Genomic DNA, 20,734 nt, shown 5'->3' with positions numbered 1-20,734 from the left:
GCTAAAGGCTGTCATAGGCAGCATTTAATACGTTCAGGAGCACCACAATTTTGATCAGTGTTTAAGGCAATACGGGAAAGATCAGGCTGAGTAAATGACATTTGCTGTGTTATTTTAAAGGTAGACGTTAGCTATTGTTTTTTTCCTACCAACTAATAATCTATAATATAGCTTATATTTAGGAGTTAGCGCTATACATACCCTTTTCTTCAACAGAGCCCTGTGTAAAAAGTGGAAATACCAGACATGGCCATGTGAATAAAGGCTTATGTTAAGGATTTAACAGCAGTCTGTTCAATTTCTTTCAGCCTTTGCATCATTTGTTTCTTAATGTACCAGAAAAAAACTTTTCTAAGTAGTTGGCCTTTTATATCTGCATCTGTGCGTCAATCAACCAAGGCCAAAAGTCTTCAAAAATTAAATTACCTCTGCACGGAACATATACAGACGTTTTTGGTCACGATTTCCTTAAACATTATAGTATACTACTTGTATAGCATTTAAATTACATTAGGTAAAATAAAATAATGTAGAGATGGTTTAAGTATTTGCGAATTCCTGTGTCAGTTCTGAGCACGTTCTCCGTGCATAATGGGCTCAAGCATCCACAATCTGAAGACCACAGGAGTTCCTAGGAACAGTCCCCTTCTATGTTATGACAGGACTTTTTCTGGGGAGATACAGTGAGTAATAACCCCAGAGAGGGATTCCATGACAGACCAAAGTATGGGCACAACTAGAATCCAACTTGGTGAACCATGAGTCTCATTACGAAGCACAGAAATGACTCAAAGACAGCCTATCACCAAAGCCCACTCCACTATAGGTGACAGCGCACAAAGCTGGGAACCCAGAGTATACTGCATAGCCCATAAGTGACTCATCAGGTTGGAGAATGCCCTTTCCAGGTGCCTCAGTTGGTCTAAATCTCTTCTGGTCAGTTCCACTGACTTCTGCTTCTGGTCCTGGAGTCTTCTTGGCAGCTTTTCTCTGAGCATCATCTTCACAACTCAGCCTTCTTGAGTCTGAAGGGGACTCTCAGCTTTTATTGCCTACTCTGGCAGAGAGGGGTCCTAGTGAATCTGGTTGGTTTCAGGAACTTCCTGAAGCTATTTTGAATTGTTTGCCTACCTGCTTAAGGAACTTTGTGCAAGACAGAATGTTTCGATATTGAAGGAAACTGTTACACAACACTCTGGAAACTGAGAGAGAACTATAATGTCATTCTTCCTCTGGAGACACCAATTAGAAAAATGTCTTTCCTTTTATCTTAAACTCTTTAGCAGAAAGTGTTCAACTCGGGCCTGACTTCATTCAGTCCTGATGATTTATCAAGTTATTCTTGTGTGAGGCCAAGCCTAGGGTCTGAAGCGTAGCAAGGCCCTTGCACTGGGCACACCTCCCTAGGGGAAGATGGACAGTCAAGTGTAAGGCAGAAAGTCCTGCAAAATCAAAGCAGATGGAGAGGGAAAGTCTCAGAGGGCATGCACATGGGTGGGGCTCTCTAACATCTGCACAGAAACCTAGAGGATGTGAGTGAACCACACAGATACTGGAAAAGGTCTTCCCAGCAGGTGGAACAGTGAGCCTGAGGCCCAGAGGGAGCCTGGCTTGGGTTACTTCAAGATAATGCCGTAGTCTGAGATTGGGCACATCCTTGTCCATACCTCTGTTTTTCAGGTATCCGAGATGTTTCTAAATGGAGTGAGAAGGCAAGGAAGCCTCTGGAAGCCCTGTATGGATATGACTACTTTGCCAAAACCTGTGAGAATTGGGTGGATAGCATCAGCCAGTTTAAAGAGCTGCCAGATGGTAAATTGCATGGACTAACGGTTCCTTTGCTAATTGCAGGGGAGGCTTGGGTGCCTCCCTGGATTTCCCAGCATTTCTCCATAATAAACAGACACAGCCATTATCCTCACACTGTTAATATGTGAACAGAGACACAGGTTACTATACATAATATTAGCTCTCATGTAGTAAGTGTAAATGCCAGATAGAACCATTGAATAAAGGTTATTGTTGAGGCTTTAGTGGCAGTCCTTTGCATATGTGGCAGCATGAAACTGTCCTCCAGAAACCTGTCTCTACTTTCTAATGGAGAATAGGTCATTAGAAGGAGAGCCACCATTAGACACTTTTTTTTTCAGTCTGGACGGACCCACACTCAACTCATCTTACTTCCAGGACAAAGCAGGAGGAAGTCGTTGCCATGCTTTTCAGAGCCAGAGAGAGGAAGAGACTGCTCAATTCTCTTTTCAGCTTCAGAGCCGAGTGATATAACCTGAGCTGTGGACAAGTGCTTTCTTTTGTGTATCTTTTAATTAGTAAGATTTCCAGTAAGAATGACCGTCTCTAAGCAGAACTCAGTTTGTTTTTATGTAGCGATGTGTTTAGTCAGCCTTCTGTCTCTGTGGCAAACACCTGCAACAATCAGCTGACTGAGAGGAAAAGTGTATTGTGACTTAGTTCTGGGGGTTCTGGTCCATGGCTAGGCGGTGCAGTGCCCCATGGTAGGAGAATTTGGCAAGGCAAAGTTTTACCTCAATGGCAAAAAGGAAAAAGAGGCAGAGTTGAGAGTCCATCTCTCCTCCAAAGGCACACCCCCAATCTCCTGTGAGCTTCCACTAGGCCCCACCTCTTCAAGGTCCCATGTCTCTCTCCTGCTCCATGCTGGGAAACACACTCTAACATGGGAGCCCTAGGGAACACTGAGATCCAAACTGTAACAAGCCCCTTGGAATCGATATTTTCCCCTCTTCTTTTTATTTTTGTAATTGCTGCATTGGAGTAGCTAAGATTTACTGTTGGAAACATTGTTACAGAATGCTTGTGTCTGAAGGGACAGTTTCATCTATTAGGTAATCCTTTTCAGTGTGACTCATCGGTCTGCTCTTTTGAACTTAAACCAAACATGTAACATTTCCAAAGTCCCTTTCATTGCGAAAGCTTTGATATTACCAAGGCCAATCTGAGCCGGGCGGTGGTGGCGCACGCCTTTAATCCCAGCACTTGGGAGGCAGAGGCAGGTGGATCTCTGTGAGTTCGAAACCAGCCTGGTCTACAAGAGCTAGTTCCAGGAGCAAATCTGTGCCTTACAGTGATCCCGTTGAAATGCAGTTTTCATCTATAGTAACAAGTCCTTAAAATGTGTTTCTTTGCACTTAAAACAACAGAAAAGGATGCTGTTAAACGGAGTGAGTCAGTTCCCCACGAAAAGAACACACTGAGACGTGTGGTTTGGCCCTTCCTGGGAGGAGACAATGAAGAGATGGAAACAGTGTTAAATTGACAGTTCAGAAGCACATCCTAACGTAGAGAATTCAATATGGAAGTTATCTTAGAGCAGGCCTTAATAGTTGGTCTCCCTCTGTGTTTGCTGCTCTGACAGGACTCTTTCCTTCGTGTCTGTGTCCTCAGGTTGACAGGCACCTGGTCTAGCATGAGTGATTCCACAGGTGTGGGGTCTTGACTTGCTGTCAGAATGGCTTTGGGTTTCTGGAGAATATACTAATAGCTGCCTCATAAAGTTTCGTGGGGACTAGGTGAGGTAATACATATTCAGTTATGGTAGAGTGCTATGGACAGTTATTATGAAAGTGCTGTTACGTGATTTTTAAAAAGCTCCTAATTTATAAATGTTTTTCGGTATTGAATGAGTTAAAATGTAAGTGATACCCTGGCATGGTGGCATGTGCCTTTAATCACAGCTCTTGGGAGGCAGAGACAGAGTTTGAGGCCAGCCTGAGCTACATCGTAACTTTCAGTCCAGCCAGAAATGGGCAGCAAGATCCTGCCTCAAAATTAAAAAAAAAAAAAAAAAGATAAAGAAGTGTAAGAGCGGTAAGCATTACCATCTCCTGCCACAGCAAGCAGTTGTGCAGCTGACTTTCATCAACGCTACCCCTTCCAGCTGGCAGGTGTGTGCTGACAGAAGTACTTCCCCAGTCAATTGGTCACTCTCCCTTGCTGGAGAGCAATCCCCAGCTGAAGAGAAGGGCAGAAGCTTGGCACCTAGTGGGCAGCACCACCTACGCTGGATCACATCTAGCTCAATTATATAGCACCTTCCATTTAGAACAGGCAGAGATGGGAGGGGAGTGGAGGAAGGAGCTAATAGCATGGTTACCAGAACCATGTGTGTAATCTCATAACAGCCACGGGCAATTGTGAGGATTGCTGTTTGAGACTGAAGCTCTAGCTGGCTGGGAGCCACCCAGGTGTGGTACTCAGGAGTGTCACTAAAGCACACGCACTGACACAGGGTAGCTTTACCATGAAGTTCCTGCATCCTAGGTTAGTCCCTACATTCTTAGGCTAGGCTTTCAGCCATGGAGACACAACCTCAAAGGGAAAGGTTTCAAATGTCAGGCATCATCATCAACATGGCTGACAGGCTGCCTCTTTGTAATACAACACTTGTGGGGTTTGTTTGTTTGCTTGCTTCCTCATTTGATTTTGTCTACTGCTTTACATAAACTATGAATTTTCATCAGGAAAAACTGTATTTTCTAGTAGAGTATCAAAACAAGCAAGCAGAGCACGGAAATAGAAGAGGGAAACCTAAGAGTGGTAAAACTGGAAGGAACCCCACATCAAACTGGCTTCCACTGACAGTGAAGCCACGATAGAGGGACATGTGTGTCAGTGGATCACTGAACACCTAAGACAGTAGACAAGGCTTTTACCTTGGCTTGAGTTCTGGAGGTTCCCAGACATGAGCAAGCTCTCTGATGCCTTTGCGTCTATGGTGAGGCACTGGGAGCACTTGGTGGAGCAAAGTTGGTCACATCCCAAGTCAGAGTGGAAGGGGAGAGAGGGTAGGCTGGGATTCCACAGTCTCCTTCAGGTGCATGTCCCCAAGGATAAGGATGTCCCACAAGGTCACACCCGGAGGCTTTCACTACTTCCTAATGGCAGCTCTCTGGAGCCCAAGCCTTTGGTGCCTAGCAGGCATCTCTACAGAGTTCTGCTTCTTCCCTGCAGAGAGACTGTGCTGAGGGGATTTCCTGTGCTCTTGTCTCTCAGGTAACATCTGTCGGCACCTGCTGCCCCTGATCCAGTGCCCAACCCTCATTGTGCACGGGGAGAAGGATCCATTGGTCCCACGCTTTCATGCTGACTTTCTTCACAAGCATGTAAAAGGATCACGGTGAGTCTTGTTACAGCTCAGCAACTCCTGGGTGCCTCAAAGCCTCTGAGGAAGTGAGAGCAGCCATAGGAAGGAAAAGAAGTGGGAGAAGTGGGGGCTCTGGGTGTGTGTTCCCCATCTGGTCAGGGAGCGGTATTTCGAGTAGCACAGGCACAGAGTACCTGAGCTCTGAGCTCTGGGGAGCCACAGCAGGGAGACTCTGATAAATGTTCTTGAGCATAATGAGTCCTACATGTCCCTGGGCTCTGTAACAAAATCTCTTTAGATTTGTAGCATCATTGGTAACAATTCAATATTCCTTGGAATTTTTAGCTCATATAAACAATAATAAAAAATTCATAAAACCAAACCAAAGAAACAAATTGTCCTTTGGTAGTCACCCACAAAGATATAGTCATATTCTGTCTGAGGCTTTTTTCTCTCTAAAATTATATCGTAGGCACTACAAGTCATATCCACCTTAAATATGTGCTCGGGCCCTCCACATGCCTGATTTTGATGTCTGTGGAGGACCAGCACTGCTTTGCACGCTGAGCACTTAGTTTAGGTCTCTGTCCTCAAAGTCCCTGGAGCCCAGCAGGGAAAGCTGGCACCTCCAATAGCTCCACTGACTGTGAGCGAGTCTTCTAAGCCTATCTTAGCACTGGGCTTCTCTGGGGATTTTGGAAGTAAGGGGTAGGGGTGTTTCTTATTCCACAGCAAAATACAATTGCATAGTAATTCATATTTCTCCCTATATTTGAAGCATGTGTTGTGTTTCTTTATATTGAAAGGCCATTCTTCATCCTCCATATTCATTCTACAGCAGTTCAAGCATGAGTTAAACAAATGTAAGAATGTGAGCAGGAATAGCAATCACTTTGGGAGGAGTGTAGTCTAAGTAAAGAATAAAGGTAGAAGTTGGGTAAAATTAGGTTGTGAAGCCGGGCGGTGGTGGCGCACGCCTTTAATCCCAGCACTCGGGAGGCAGAGGCAGGTAGATCTCTGTGAGTTCGAGGCCAGCCTGGTCTAGAAGAGCTAGTTCCAGTACAGGAATCAAAAAAGCTACAGAGAAACCCTGCCTCGAAAATAAAAAAAAAAAAAATAGGTTGTGAGTAAACATAAAGGATTTTGACAAAAATTTAGAAGTTCATAATAAATAAAGGCATTTTCAAACTTGACTTTTATAAAATTATAATACTCAGCCATGGCTATGGCACAAAATTCAAAGTTTATTTCCTTATTAATCTCCCAGATGCTTTCTATTCATCTCAGTCTTTATGCTCTCTTTTAACTTCACGTGTTTAGAGTTTGCAATGTGGTGCTTCTGCGTTGAATTCTGTATTTTAAACATATTTTGCATAAGATATCTAATTATACTTCACTAGAAAATTAAGGAAAGTAGTCCCATTTTTTAGATAGAATTCAAGCTCAGTTGATATTAAACAGTGAGTGTTTCAAGCTACTGAGTTAGTAAATGACAAGTCCTATATTTTCCTAAAACAGAACTTTCTCGCTGTAGCACAACTGTCCCTCATGACTGTACCCTTAGAGAGATGGTAAGACAGCCATGCTAAGTGGCCTGGTTAACTGGCTTTTGCTTCAGAAATGACAGGTTTTTGCACACTGACCCTCATGATAAATGCAGAAATTTCCCCTTAAGGAGCCAAACTCAATAAATGTCTGTCTGTAAGAAAGATTAGACTAAAAATTCTGTTCCAAACCTATCTCCTAGCAACAGAATGCATCAATATTAGAGAAAATGTGCTCTTCCTGTACATTTGGTGGAAAATCATTTTCTTTGAACCGTATTTGTTGGAACTCATAGGTTGGAGATAAAATGTTATTAACTACGGTTTTCTAAACTTGGTCTGTGTTTTCCACTCCTTTCGCTAAAAGAGCCCTTTATGTTGGGTGGGTACCTGCAAGCCCGTGGCTGGCTTCTTTGGGAGCCCACAGAAGGAAACTGGGTTCCTAGAACTGCGAATCCCTGCTGTGCATCTGTACTGGGCCTTCTGATGCAGGGCCTCCGCATACCTTGCCAGGCACGTCTTTAACTGCACTTAAAGGCAGAGTCTGTCCTCATGGGTTTTTACCAAGAAGCACTTACTTGTATGAGTCACACCAGGCTGCTTTTCCCTCCTTGGAAGGAGACCAGCCTCCAGCTTTGCTAATCTGTCTCCTTCACTTCCCTTTTCTCTCTTCATAGGAGAGGAATCACAGTCTCTTAAAAGCAAGGAGGCCTTTGCTTTAGTTTTTTAGTTTTAGGCAGCTGGACTTCTCCCACTGAAACTCTTATAGAAAGTCCATAGCCAGAGCTGTTCTGACTGCAGCAGTAAGCTGAAGAGACCCTGTCCTTGGAGTCCTCTTGCTCTGATCCTAGTTTCGGGGCTCCGTTGAAGCTAGACCTCCCTCTTGGCTGAAGGGCTTTTTGCCTGTCTTGTCTGCCAGCCTCTGGGTGGACATTTCCCATTACAAAGCATGCAGCAGTCCCAGAAACCATCAGGGAAGTGTTGTCGAGCAGCAATTGGTACCCATCATATTCTAGAGTTGACATGAAGAGGCTCTTGGGGGCAGCAGGGCTGGACTGACTGGAGAGGACGTGGCTGCCCAGCTAGGTTAAGCCACTGTGCTGGGAACGTGCTAGCTTGGTTGCCATGACAAAGCAAGAGAGTTCCTGCCTTTGCTGTCTCCTAAGGAAGACTTTCCCCTTGTAGTACCAGAGCATTCCCCCATGCATCCATCGGCTTTCCACTCTGTTTAGGGTTCACTAAACTACATGATGCCCTCAGCGCTTCTTTATAGCTCAAGGTCCATGGCATGGGAGATGATTTTGCATAGCTGTAAGTGTTTTGAGCATATTTAAAGTAGGTAAGGCTAAGGTGTCGTGTTTGGCAACATCGATATATTAGGTGCATTTTTTATTTAAAATATTTTATTAACTTTCTTCTGCTTTGCTGGGGGTGAGGTCAGGGCCTCACACATGCTAAAAATGCATCCCGCCACTAAGCAACGTCCTCCGCCTCAATATTGTCAACATGTGGTAGCTTTAGGAAGACAGCACTCCCTTACAACACAAACATCCATCTTCTCTCAGTTCTAGAGTCCGGGATAGAGGTGTTGACAGACTGAATCTCTTCCGAGTCCTCTCTCACCAGCTCATAGACGGTCTTTTCTCTGATACTGGGCCCAGTTTGCTTTTCTTCTGAGGACACTAGTCTATAATGGATAAGCGAAGGGCCATATTCTGTACCGAGCCACTTCTTTAAAGATGCTGAGATTCCAGCTTATGAATGGTGCAGGGTGGGGGGTGAGGGGAGTAGTTCATTCCATTGATATAGGTATGAATAATGTGCATTAGTATAGATTTTGCTAGAGATTTACGGTCAATTTTGTTATATGTATAAGTGTTTCTGATTTTGATTAAGGTATTGTGATTGTGTAGTTCATTTAAATATGTACTGTATAATTAAGAAATATAGGTTGTTAATGGATAATCATCGATAATAGTAAAGCTTGTAGTCATGTTAGTTAGATTTTCTAGATATATAGAGATATATTTTAGATAGACATTCTTCATGTCTTTCACAGATTACAGAATAGGACATTTAATGTTTTAATAACTAAGGACTTTTCACTACAATGAGACACTCTGCTCCTGGCAGCACCAATCTACTTCAAGAGGAAGATGGGCATCAAAGAGGCACCTTATGGAGTTTGATAGCCATTTGGGCAAGACACTGCTCTTGCCTGGACTATTGCATAAACTGGACACAGAGAACCCGCAGAGAGGACTACTGAACTTGCCTAAGGTGAGATGATCTTTCGGGGTTCCTGATTCATGAAAGATTCTGCGAGACATTCTGCAGGACACAACAGATAGTGACTGAACTGACTTTGAATTTTCCTGCTTTATGGAAATGTCTGCTGGATACCATGGGCCTGAAGGCTGAAGATGGATGCCCCAACGGTACAAAAGAACTTTGGGTGACTGTCCAGGCAGCGAGATGTCTTTGTCATTTCTAGAGTTTGAAGTTTCTTAGTTCTTGTTTACTTAGGTAATATTATATCTTTCTGGAGTCTTTGATGGAATTAAGAATAGTTAGTTATAGTTATAGTTTTCCTTAGTTATGATAAAGATTATTGTAACTTTTACTTGATAACTGTTTTGTTATATGTAATTTTGCTATGTTAAAGTTAAAGCCTTTTTTTTTTTTTTGTTTAAACCGAAAAAGGGGAAATGATGGAGGAAGGTCATTGGCTAATAAAGGAACTGCCCTGGCCCATTTTATTGGTTAGAGGATAGGTGGGAGGAGTAAACAGAACAAAATGCTGGGAGGAAGAGGAAGTGAGGTCAGAGACTCCACAGCTCTCTCGGGAGCAGACGCCTGAGAGAGAGATGCCATGCCCCGCTCCCGGGATGAAGCTCCGACCCAGGATGGACTAGACTAGAATCTCCCCGGTAAGCGCACCTTGGGGTGCCATACACAGATGATTAGAAATGGGTTAAATTAATATGTGAGAATTAGCCTAGAAGAGAATGGGCCAAGCAGTGATTAAAAGAATACAGTTTGTGTGTTGTTATTTCGGAGCATAAGCTAGCCATGTGGGCGGCCGGGTGTGGGGGACGCAGCCCTGCCGCCCCATACTACTACATTCCATTAAAGTGTTTTTTAAGGCTTCAAATCTCAAGAGTTAACAGAAACTAGAATCTGCATTTCAGCTCCAGGGACAAGCCTCCATGCCCCTAGCCCACTTCTTGTCTATCCATGTACATTCATCCTTCAGGTCACGGCTCAGTATCTTCCCCTCAGGGAAGCCTCCTTACCCCATGGTCACATGGTTCCTTACTCATACCTTTTTCAACAACTCTCAGCGTGTGATTTAATTTTCATCCTCTAGAATAACACTCTCTATCATATCTTAAAGGCTCTGTCCCTGTCAGGGGAAGGGGAAGTAGGGAAGGGCAAAGGCAAAAAACATGTGGACAAACAGGAGCAGAAAGCACCCAGAGGACAGAGTCTGTAGTGGCCCAGCTGCATGGTCAGTCAGTCTTGGGAGCCAGGCAAGCAGAAACAAACAGGGGTAAAGTTAGTGTGTACAGAGTGATATTGCAGGTTTGTGTCAGCCAAGAGGAGAAGCCAATGGAGTCTTGTCTGGAAATGAGTGGCGTTTGTGGCCTTGGGATTTAGAGCACTGGAGGGCTGTTTGACTGTGCGCCCTTGAGCACTGCAAGTGACATCTCTAGCTTGTTTTCTGGTATGTCAAGTGTAGGTGCAAGGTAATGTCCCAACCTGACCTACCCACATTAGGGAGAGCAGCTACCTTTCTCAGCCTATGGATTCAGGTCTTAATGTCATCCCCAAACCCACACAGGAATGGCTGCAATAATTTCTGATCAAATATCTGGGCACTGTGAGACCCAGTCAAACTGGTATGTGAAATGAACCGTGGCTGTGAGGAAGGTCTGGCAGGCACATGCTCCTCTTTACAGGGTTCTTGGGCTTCAGGTGGCTTTCCTGGAGGAGCTATTAACAGACTGTCAGTGAGGGGCAGGAATGGCCATCCAGGTAGACAGTGGTTAGTTACTGTCTTTCTGTCTGGGTCACTGAAGGGAGGAAAGGCCTCTTCCTGTGACTTCCTTGGCTGAGCAAGTCTAGCCACCAGCGTGAGATGTTCTGGGCTGCTGGAGCAGTTTGAATTGGAACGTGAAGGCGGGACCAGTTCACACTAGCAACTGAGTTCCTTTTCTCAATCACATAGGGTGGAAGGTACCTGCTGCAACCTGTGTTTGTAGACCACATCTTGCTAGGAGCTCCCATCCCTCATGGCCCCATGACTTCTCCCCTAGGAAAGCTTAGCAGAGAGCAGTCAGGAGATCACAGGCTTAGCTCCAAACAGAAGTTGCCAGTGCTTGCTAGGCTGAGGCCTTTTCTGTTCAAAAGGAGCAGAGTCTAACCCTTTCCAGGAAAATCTTAAACACATTTTTGTTTAGTTTCGTTTTTTGCAGAACTTTCCTTAAGGGGAAAAAATATCTTCCAATTGGAAGTCTTTCAAGACAGGGTTTCTCAGTAGCTGTGGAACCAGTCCTGGAACTCACTCTGTAGACCAGGTTGGCCTTGAACTCACAGAGATTCACCTGCCTTTGTCCCCCAGCTGTTGGGATTAAAGGTATGCACCAGCCCAATTGAAAGTCTTATGTCAACCAATAAATTGTGTTTCCCCAAGTCGGAATATTCATTAATATGCTATGCTCAGTTAGAACCATCCTAATGTCTTTTTACAAAATATATAATATAATATAATATAATATAATATAATATATAGTAAAACAATAGCAGATGCCGATACAATGCCCATAGACTGGTGCATGTGCATGTGTTCTTTCTTTTGGTCCCCATGATAGTCTCAGGGGTACCATTGCTACCCCATTTTTCAGGTGAAGATTGGTGGCTCTGGGGGAGGCTATAACCACCAGTGCAGAGACCATGCTGCCTCCATGAAACCCTTCACCCACTAATGACCCCCACAGTTTATACCCAACTTTTTCTGAGGTGGTGGGCCCCAGCTGGATCCCTGGTGTCTCAGCAGATTCAGGAAGATTTTGTCCTCCACACAGCGCAGTGAATCGTTAGTCCTGCCGACCTGGTGGAAGTGCTCTCCCAAGGGTGGGTGGGGAGCATCACAGTGCTTTCATTTCTTTTACATGCATGAGACATGATTATTAGACTTAAGAAAAGAAACTTCCCCTTGAGATAGTCTGCCCCCAAACTCCAAACTAGTACATCCATTAGGGTAATGTCTGGGGGGCAGTGCCTTCTGGCCTCACTAGTTGGAAGAAACTTGTAGTTCTCACATCTTTGCCTTTTCCTTAGGGCTTTCTCAGAGGCATAATCAAAAAAGAAAACCTTCTGTTCCCGTTATGGGCAGCCAGGTTTGCATGGCTTTGGAGGTCTGCCATTGAGGGATGAGAGAAAGGTCTGTGTAGCTGCTGTTGTCCAGTTTCATGATGGACAAGAGCCCCTCACAAGGAACCATCTGCTCCTTTGGCTTCCAGAGAAAGCAGAAGTCCCCACAGTTCTCCTGGCTGATGTATGGGTTCAGAGCGTAGTGAGAATTTTGTTGCATTCATTTGGAGTGAAGATGCTATAACACATTCATTTTGGCCTCGTCACTGTTGGGCAGCTCTAATGGTTTCACTTGAAAGCTGACAAGTGTGAGAGGGGCTGGATCTGCAGCTGAGATGACCACTGATTTACCCCTATTTAACAGCTTCTTCCACAAGAGACCTAGACTTTCTAAATCTGCCACATGCTATAGAATCCCTCCCTTACCAATAGGAACTTTCGCCCTGTAGGTCCCCTTCATGACCATCCGAGAAGTGTTTAGTGACAGGCTTTCCTACTAGATTTCCTGGAAAATCTGATTGTTTGAAAGCCACTCGTGAGGCACATGCATCCCTTTGTTGTCTGGGTAAGAACTGGGTCAGCTGCAGAGCGGCTGTCTGGCCAAGTGTTTATGGCTGGCTGTTCTGGTCCTGTTCCCACGAGGATTCACAGTAGGTTCCACACAGTAAAGGGAGGATTTGCATAAAATCCTGGAAAGGCTTCAAGGAGAATAATTTTCTCCATAATTTCATCTGTGCATACATGCATGCATCCAGTCCATCCAACCATCCATCCATCCGTCCATCCATCCATCCATCCATCCATCTGTCTATCCACCTACCCATTCACTCATTCACCAACCCACTGTCCATCCCTGCATCCACTAATGTATCCACCTGGCATTTAGAGCAGTTCTCTCATGATTTTAGTTTAAAGGAACTCATGTTTATTTTCCCAAGATCTAGACATGTTGTAGAAAAACTTTAGGTTTCACCGTATAACTAAAACAGGAATGTACAGCTGGTCTCTTCCTGTTCTTATTGGGAACCAGCGAATTGTAGAAATGGGACAGGTGACAGCTGAGTTGGGCATCTCTAGATGTACTTCAGGATGGCCAGATCAGGTGACAGCTGAGTTGGGCATCTCTAGATGTACTTCAGGATGGCCAGATCAGGGTTTCTTGGCCTCTGAACCCAACTTAATTCAGATAAATGGTTGTAGTTTGGCCTATACTTGTCCTTCTGCTACCTCAGCATCCTGGGAAACTGAGCCTTGCCTGTATCCCAAAATCTGCAGCTTTATGAGCATCCCTGTATCCCCATGCCTGTGGAGTGTAGCTGGGTCATCTTTGGGGCTGGACTAACTCATCCCTTCTAAGAACGCATTTTAAACTTAAGATATTCTGGTTATTATTAATAGCATTATTGACTTTACAGCTGTCTCTAAAAGATACCATCAGTATATATTTCCTTTTTGCTTGATTGTCTTGGTCCTCCCACCCCTGCCACTGGCATAGCTGAGTTGCAAGAGGCCCAGCATCTTCTGAAGATGGCTGCCTTTCCCAGTGTCCTCCCTATTGCCCGCTGAGTTGCTAAGAGCATCCATCATCAGTACCGCTGCTGAAAGATAAGAGACATACAGGATGGATCATGGGAATTTTGCTCCAGTCTAGTTCTTTTGACACCCAGTTGTCACTGTAGACAAGGCTGGAACTTGAGCTTGCCTCCTAAAAGCTTTGTCCAAACTTCTATTTTTACACTTTAGAAGCAATCAATAAGATTATTAAAGTTGTATTTATTTTTTAATTGCCAATCAATCCTCTGATAAAAATCAGATTAAACAAAAATCTTTCCAGGACAGAGGAGTCTACAAAAGACATGAGATGGCAGTTGCAGAGGTAGCTCTGCACATGACTGCTGATGAACCCCGTCACTCCCCCAACATTCCTGAGGCATTTCTCCATCTGTCTGCTGACTGTAGTCGGGCTTACTTGATCTGTTCCCTGAACATGACAGGATGGCTTAGAACCTTCAGTGGAGGTTGCTGCTGGCTGAGAGTCCCTGTTTGGCTTGCCCACTGTGCAGATACCCATAATACTCACCTGTGCGACTCAGTGAGTTCTGACTATTTCTCATTTTTACCATCTTCTTTTAAGAGTTGGGATTTCAGTCACTATCACCCCTATTATTTTTTTTAACTCTTTTCCCCAATAGTCTTTTAAAAACACATTTGTTAAAAAGGGATTCTTAAAGTAATTACCAGAACAATTACTCCATGCTTTCTAGTCAAACCCTTTTGGTTACCTGATATAATCCCAAACATAAGGTCACTGTTCAGTGATGGCCTTTCAGTCCATTTCTGGCGTGGTTAGAATATCCTTAAGGAGTTCATCCTGCCATTCACATTCATGGAAAGTTTATATAATTTTGCAAGAGTCTCATGAAGTGTTGATGAGGTGAAAGCATTTTAAATATGTACCACTGATCAAAAAACTTGGTTTGTTTCTTAGGTTGCACCTGATGCCAGAAGGCAAGCATAATCTGCATTTACGTTTTGCAAATGAATTCAACAAGTTGGCAGAAGACTTTCTACAGTGAAATTACAGGAAGTCTTTGGTTTCTGGGTGATTCTGTATTGAAGGATCATGTCTTTGTCTGTTACTTGGGTGCTCCAATATGCCTGCCTTGCTTCTCTCCTCAGTTCATAGACCACAAGGCTTCCCACACTCACCATGATATAACTGAGTGCAGGCAGGGAAAAAAGCATACCTAAATCAGGTTGTAGCTTTAATGGCTACAAAAAAATGAATACTGGCATTTGAAATGTTAGATTGTGAGTTTCTATCATTGTCTTAAAAGTAAATTCTTACCATAATTTATTTTCAAATAAATTTATGTGAAACGGGCTGGAGAGATGGCTCAGTGGTTAAGAGCACTGACTGCTCTTCCAAAGGTCCTGAGTTCAATTCCCACCAACCACATGGTGGCTCACAACCATCTGAAATGAGGTCTGGTGCCCTCTTCTGGCCTGCAGGCATACACACAAACAAAATATTGTATACATAATAAGTAAATAAATAAATATTAAAAAAATTTATGTGAAACATTTATAGTGTTCACATTTACTATTTTTGGACATTTTGAATTTACAACATATTTTTATAGCCTAACAGTCAAAAGCTGGGTTTCTCTCAGTCCTTGATTCTATAAGTTCATAGGAGATCTGGAATGATAACAATTAAAACACTAAGCAAAAGTCCCAAAGTACTATCCCCCTGATGCTTTGCATTTAAAAAAAAAAAGGATGTCAAGGAAAAAGTACCACAGGTTTTATACACATGCTTTTTATTAGTATAGATAATCTTAGACAATACTGTAATCTTGAAAGGAGGTCCACACTATTACATCAACAGTGAATTTCTGACAGAGGCAAACTGAGCACCATAATTTACAAATAGAAAGACCATGCTGGAGGACAACAGAAGTTCACTAAGGGTGCACAATGTATCTGAGAAGTCCTTAAGCCTCATCTTCGCCCTCCTCCTCCTCGAACTCGCCCTGCTCATCTGCAGTGGCATCCTGGTACTGCTGGTACTCAGACACCAGGTCGTTCATGTTGCTCTCTGCCTCGGTGAACTCCATCTCGTCCATGCCTTCGCCCGTGTACCAGTGCAGGAAAGCCTTGCGCCGGAACATGGCAGTGAACTGCTCCGAGATGCGCTTGAACAGCTCCTGGATGGCAGTGCTGTTGCCAATGAAGGTGGCAGACATCTTGAGGCCTCGGGGAGGGATGTCACACACGGCCGTCTTGACGTTGTTGGGGATCCACTCCACGAAGTAGCTGCTGTTCTTGTTCTGCACATTGAGCATCTGCTCGTCCACCTCCTTCATGGACATGCGGCCCCGGAAGATGGCAGCCACGGTCAGGTAGCGCCCATGGCGCGGGTCACAGGCGGCCATCATATTCTTGGAGTCGAACATCTGCTGAGTGAGCTCAGGCACTGTCAGGGCCCGGTACTGCTGGCTGCCCCTGCTGGTCAGGGGTGCGAAGCCTGGCATGAAGAAGTGCAGGCGTGGAAAGGGCACCATGTTCACAGCCAGCTTGCGTAGATCTGCATTCAGCTGGCCTGGGAAGCGCAGGCAGGTGGTCACCCCGCTCATGGTGGCTGATACCAGGTGGTTGAGGTCGCCATATGTGGGTGTGGTCAGCTTGAGGGTGCGGAAACAGATGTCATACAGGGCCTCGTTGTCGATGGAATAGGTTTCATCTGTGTTCTCCACCAGCTGGTGCACGGAGAGGGTGGCATTGTAGGGCTCCACCACAGTGTCAGAGACCTTGGGTGAGGGCATGACGCTGAAGGTGTTCATGATGCGGTCTGGGTACTCCTCTCGGATCTTGCTGATGAGCAGGGTCCCCATGCCTGAGCCTGTGCCTCCCCCCAGTGAGTGGGTCAGCTGGAAGCCCTGGAGACAGTCACAGCTTTCAGACTCCTTCCTCACTACATCCAGGACGGAGTCCACCAGCTCAGCACCTTCTGTGTAGTGGCCCTTTGCCCAGTTATTTCCTGCACCACTCTGGCCTGCAAGAAGGAAAGAGAATATTAGATACTTCGGATTTCAGGGTGGTATCACTGGAGTATGAAGGAAAAGGAAAAGCTGGCCTTTAAAAAAAAACATTCAATAGTCTTTTAGATACACTGTTTTATGGGAAGGAAATATTGTCAGTATACCAATGACCTCAAAAACCTTGGGATCATAATAAAGTAAGAATCAAGTTGACGAAGACACATTTTAACAATACTCAGTAGCTTCTAAAATTAAACACAGGAAACATTCTGTAGATACTCTTAATTAGGTATAATTAAAGAGGCAGGGCAGGGCAGCTCTATGCACTTGATCTACAGCTTGGTCACTGAAGTGGTTACCTGGCATCATTGGTCCTTTGAAATCACCTGCAGCCTGTAATGCCCTCTTTAAAGACTTTCATCCTTTCTACCCCGCCCTCCAGGCTGCTCCTCATGGAGGCCTTTAACAGCCTCGTTAGGTCCACATTCCCCTGAGCTGTCAAGAGAGACCACAGACATGATCTTGTCAGCTGCATAGGTTAGGCCAGGACTTGTGGTCTGTGGACACAGGCTCAGCTGGGCACTGCACACGGAACTGTAAAGCCCATGGCTGCTAGGAAGGGGTGAGTCATCTGGCCAGCTCTCATGGAGCATGACGACATACCGAACACAAAGTTGTCTGGTCTGAAGATCTGGCCGAAGGGTCCTGATCTCACTGAGTCCATGGTGCCAGGCTCCAGGTCCACCAGGATGGCCCGAGGTACGTATTTGTTGCCTGTGGGGACAAGAGCTGACTTACAATTGGGCTTGGCAAGGAGATACATGTAGCAGCAGAATTCATTATAGAAATCCCAGCACTGAGACAAAGGAAGAAAAGGAAAATGGAGACATGAAGCATGCTTAATCACACCAGACGTGCAGAGGTCTTCGGGAGCTGCAGAGTGCTTTTATTTATTTATTTATTTATTTATTTATTGCAGTTGGCATTTTAAATATGTATGCAAAAAGCATTTCCTTGTTTGCATGGTCCTAAGCCACTTCCTCTGCCACAGTATGGAAAGCAAGGCTGACATCCAAACCCTTACCAGCAGCTTCATTGTAGTACACATTGATTCTCTCCAGCTGCAAGTCACTGTCACCGTGGTAACTGCCGGTGGGGTCGATGCCATGCTCATCGCTTATCACCTCCCAAAACTGAAAAGAAGAGAATCACATCATTTTTAAAATTCTAACCGTCACCCAAAAAGGCCTTGGTCAGACAGCACAGACAAGACCCTAGTGAGCTGCTGGCTCTTATGTGTGTGGGCAGCAGCTGCTGCAGAGGGTCTTGGAAATGCGCAGTGCATCAGCCATATTATGACCACAGATGCAGGGCTGGGAGGAGCTAGAAGAAGAAAGTGGGCACAGCAGATTCCCTGTCAGAACTGCAGAGGCAGCGGTTCTCTCACTCCAAACAGGGCTGAATGTTACTACATACAGGCTAATGGATGGGAAAAGGCAGAAGGGAATATCAGGTGCCCCGCCCCCTGCGCCTCTGGCGCCTCCTGGGATCAATGACTCCTGGCACAGACTCCAAGACAGCTTTCAATAGCCCAGTTCTTTACCACTGACCTACATACTGGCTTTCGGGTATTGACCCCAGGCTAGGAATGTTCGGGGTGGGCAACACAATCCTAAGAGGGTGCGTGGCAGCCCTGGAAAAAGCTGGCCATCCCGAGGATGCAGCCTCCATTGTGACTTGACAGCAGGAAAGGGGGTGGGGAGGTTGGGTGGGCAATATGGCGGTGTTGAAAGAGACCACGTCCTTGCACAGGCGCCCGCCCACACCCATGTTGAATGCCCACTGCTGCCTCCAGGCTGCAGCCCGGTCTCACAGCTCCAATTCCATGCAATCACCTGCTGTCTCACAGACGAGAAAGACGACCGCTGCATTTTATGTCAAGTCTAGAGGAGCACTTGTGAGGGCATTTGTCTAACAACCTCATCTGTTTGCCCAAAGAGATGCCTCTGTAACATCTGTCAACCCAATGACACTGCAGTTTTTCATTCATATAATAGACAAATATATATATATATATATATATATATATATATATATATATATACAAATTACATTTGACATGAGGTTCTCAAGACATATGACAGTGACCCCCGACCCAAATTTCAGAAACGAAAAGAGCCAGAGGAATGTCAGCTGCACTCCGCAGAAGGGTTGGGTGCCAAAGCAATGTAATGGACCTTGATTTAAGACACGCTGTCACGCGCGTGGTGGCAGGTTGAATGGCTTTCAGAACCAGACCCACCCAGCCAGCGGTGGAATGTGTCACTAGTTCGGGCTCATCTGGATCCCCCTAGGCTCGGCCCGACCCCTCTTCACAACCTTGGGACCCCGACCCGAGCGGGCGACCCCACCCACTCCCTCCGCAGGGGCGCGCCCACCTTAGCGCCGATCTGGTTGCCGCACTGGCCTGCCTGGATGTGCACGATCTCACGCATGGTGCTGGCTGCAGACGGGGTGGAGGCGTTGGCCCTCGGAGCAGTGCGTGGATAGAGAGGGCTAAGGAAGGCAAAGACCTGTCTCCCTCCCCCAGCTCAGCCTTTTATACCCGGGGACCCGCCCGACCGCGCTGACGTCATGGGGGTAGTGTCGAGGGGCGGAGCGGCGGAGACTGCGGCACCGCGAGAGGGAGCCGGGGCGCGGTGCGAGGTGCAGGGGCACTCGCCCTGCATCCGGTGTCACAGAGCTGCTGTGTCTCTCGGCCGATACTGCTGACTTCCCCTCAGCGTCCACGAGCTGCTCGGCCACTGGCAAGACATTTGAGTCACAGTACCGTTCCTCTCCCACCCCGCCCACTACCCACTACTCAGGGACTAGAGATTAGGGTCCCGCCTACCCAATAGTAGGTCAGGAATCGCCTCGCTCTTGGATGTTGAGGCCAGAACTGAAACGCATCCTCTACTGGATGTCAAAATGAGTAGGATTGCCTACATCCTGGGCTGGGGATTAAACTCTCTCCCCATTCTCTTTTAAGTTTGGGTGGTAACTGAAGGTGAGTCAAACGCCAGACTGGGTACTGCTTGGGAGGAGGAGGGGAGGTTCTGGAGAGGTGCTGAGCGCTTCTTGAAGGACAGCGAAGGCGCACTCTTACAGGTAGATTGCTGGGGGATGGGGGTGTTCGGAACTAGATTTGTCACAGATCTGGTCTGAATTGTTGGGTCCTAAAAGCCTCTTAAATGTCGACATTTTTCCTCCCGCGCACGTGAGCGAGAGAGCGAGGAAGGGAAAGAAGGAATCTAATACAGCATTGAAGTCAGGTGTACTTCCAAATCTTAGGCCACCTGAGAGGTAATTCTGGTTGCTCTAAGTCATAGGTGACAGCTATTGAGTTCTTGAAACACAGGGTCCCTTCTTGAGTTGAGATACACAATGGTTTTCATGGGTTTGGTAAGTTAGCCAAAGAACTCCACTGATAACAGGTCACAATTATCGTGTTTTAAATTGATTCAGGCTTAAAAAGATGACAGCCAGGGAAATATAAAAATTACTGGTACAGCCAACATTTAGGGCTCACGTTACAGCTTTCTTGGTTAGTGCTGCTCTACAACAGGCTTCATTATTACCCTGGTTCCTTCTGTCAGAAAAGCAAGGTTTAAAACCTGGCCAGCTAGAAAGCCAGAAAGCCAAGGAACCTGCATTCTGTTAGCAGAAACCCTGGGTGAGTTTCAAAGGCTTGATGCTCATGAGGGCTGGACCAACAGGAGTTATTCTTGGATGGGTCAGAAACAGTGGACAGGTAAACAGAAGCCTCCACCTTTTCCTCTTGGGAGCCAGTTTCTTCAAACATGAAATAATTATAGGTGCCTTGGAGCTGACTTTGCGAGCAGGAAATGAGAAGGTATATATGAAAGCAGTCGGAGTTTATAAAGCAAAAATGCCTGTATAAAGTCCACGGTGATGCTGTTGTAAATGTGGATCTTGCGTGTCATGTTAATATCAGGTCATATGCTGAGGTGGAAGCCACAAGCCAGTCATTCATGAATTTGCCCAGGCTAAGTCCCATCTTCACGGCCTCTGCTTCGGGGAACCAGACCTCCAGGTTCCCACCCTAGCAGGCACGCAGTGCTGGTGCCTCCTCAGATGGGAATGGATGT

At 45.7% G+C, this 20,734-nt stretch overlaps 2 protein-coding genes across 2 annotated transcripts in view; one reads left to right on the top strand and one right to left on the bottom strand.

The window, feature by feature from the left end:
- Positions 1 to 14,923, top strand: part of Bphl (biphenyl hydrolase like) — a 35,947-nt gene extending 21,024 nt beyond the window's left edge. The window contains exons 5-7 of the mRNA XM_041632617.1: positions 1,681 to 1,812; positions 5,029 to 5,152; positions 14,528 to 14,923. Of these exons, the coding sequence (XP_041488551.1) occupies positions 1,681 to 1,812; positions 5,029 to 5,152; positions 14,528 to 14,615 (344 nt within the window). The 3' untranslated portion in view covers positions 14,616 to 14,923. The remainder of the gene's footprint in view (positions 1 to 1,680; positions 1,813 to 5,028; positions 5,153 to 14,527) is intronic.
- Positions 14,924 to 15,345: 422 nt separating this feature from the next.
- LOC121433933 (tubulin beta-2A chain) lies at positions 15,346 to 19,178 on the bottom strand. The gene is made up of 4 exons (XM_041632616.1): positions 19,022 to 19,178; positions 17,668 to 17,776; positions 17,247 to 17,357; positions 15,346 to 16,597 (listed from the first exon to the last, which is right to left on the bottom strand). Exons 1-4 carry the CDS (start codon positions 19,076 to 19,078, stop codon positions 15,537 to 15,539), a joined length of 1,338 nt encoding a protein of 445 aa, XP_041488550.1. The 5' UTR covers positions 19,079 to 19,178; the 3' UTR covers positions 15,346 to 15,536.
- Between the last annotated feature and the right edge of the window lie 1,556 nt (positions 19,179 to 20,734).

The sequence above is a fragment of the Microtus oregoni genome, unplaced genomic scaffold (genome assembly GCF_018167655.1).
Source record: "Microtus oregoni isolate MIOR12 unplaced genomic scaffold, Mior012 000042F_ref0000377, whole genome shotgun sequence".
Classification (NCBI taxonomy): domain Eukaryota; kingdom Metazoa; phylum Chordata; class Mammalia; order Rodentia; family Cricetidae; genus Microtus; species Microtus oregoni.
Note: the sequence above shows the minus strand (reverse complement) of the source record. Positions and strands in the feature narration are given on the sequence as shown.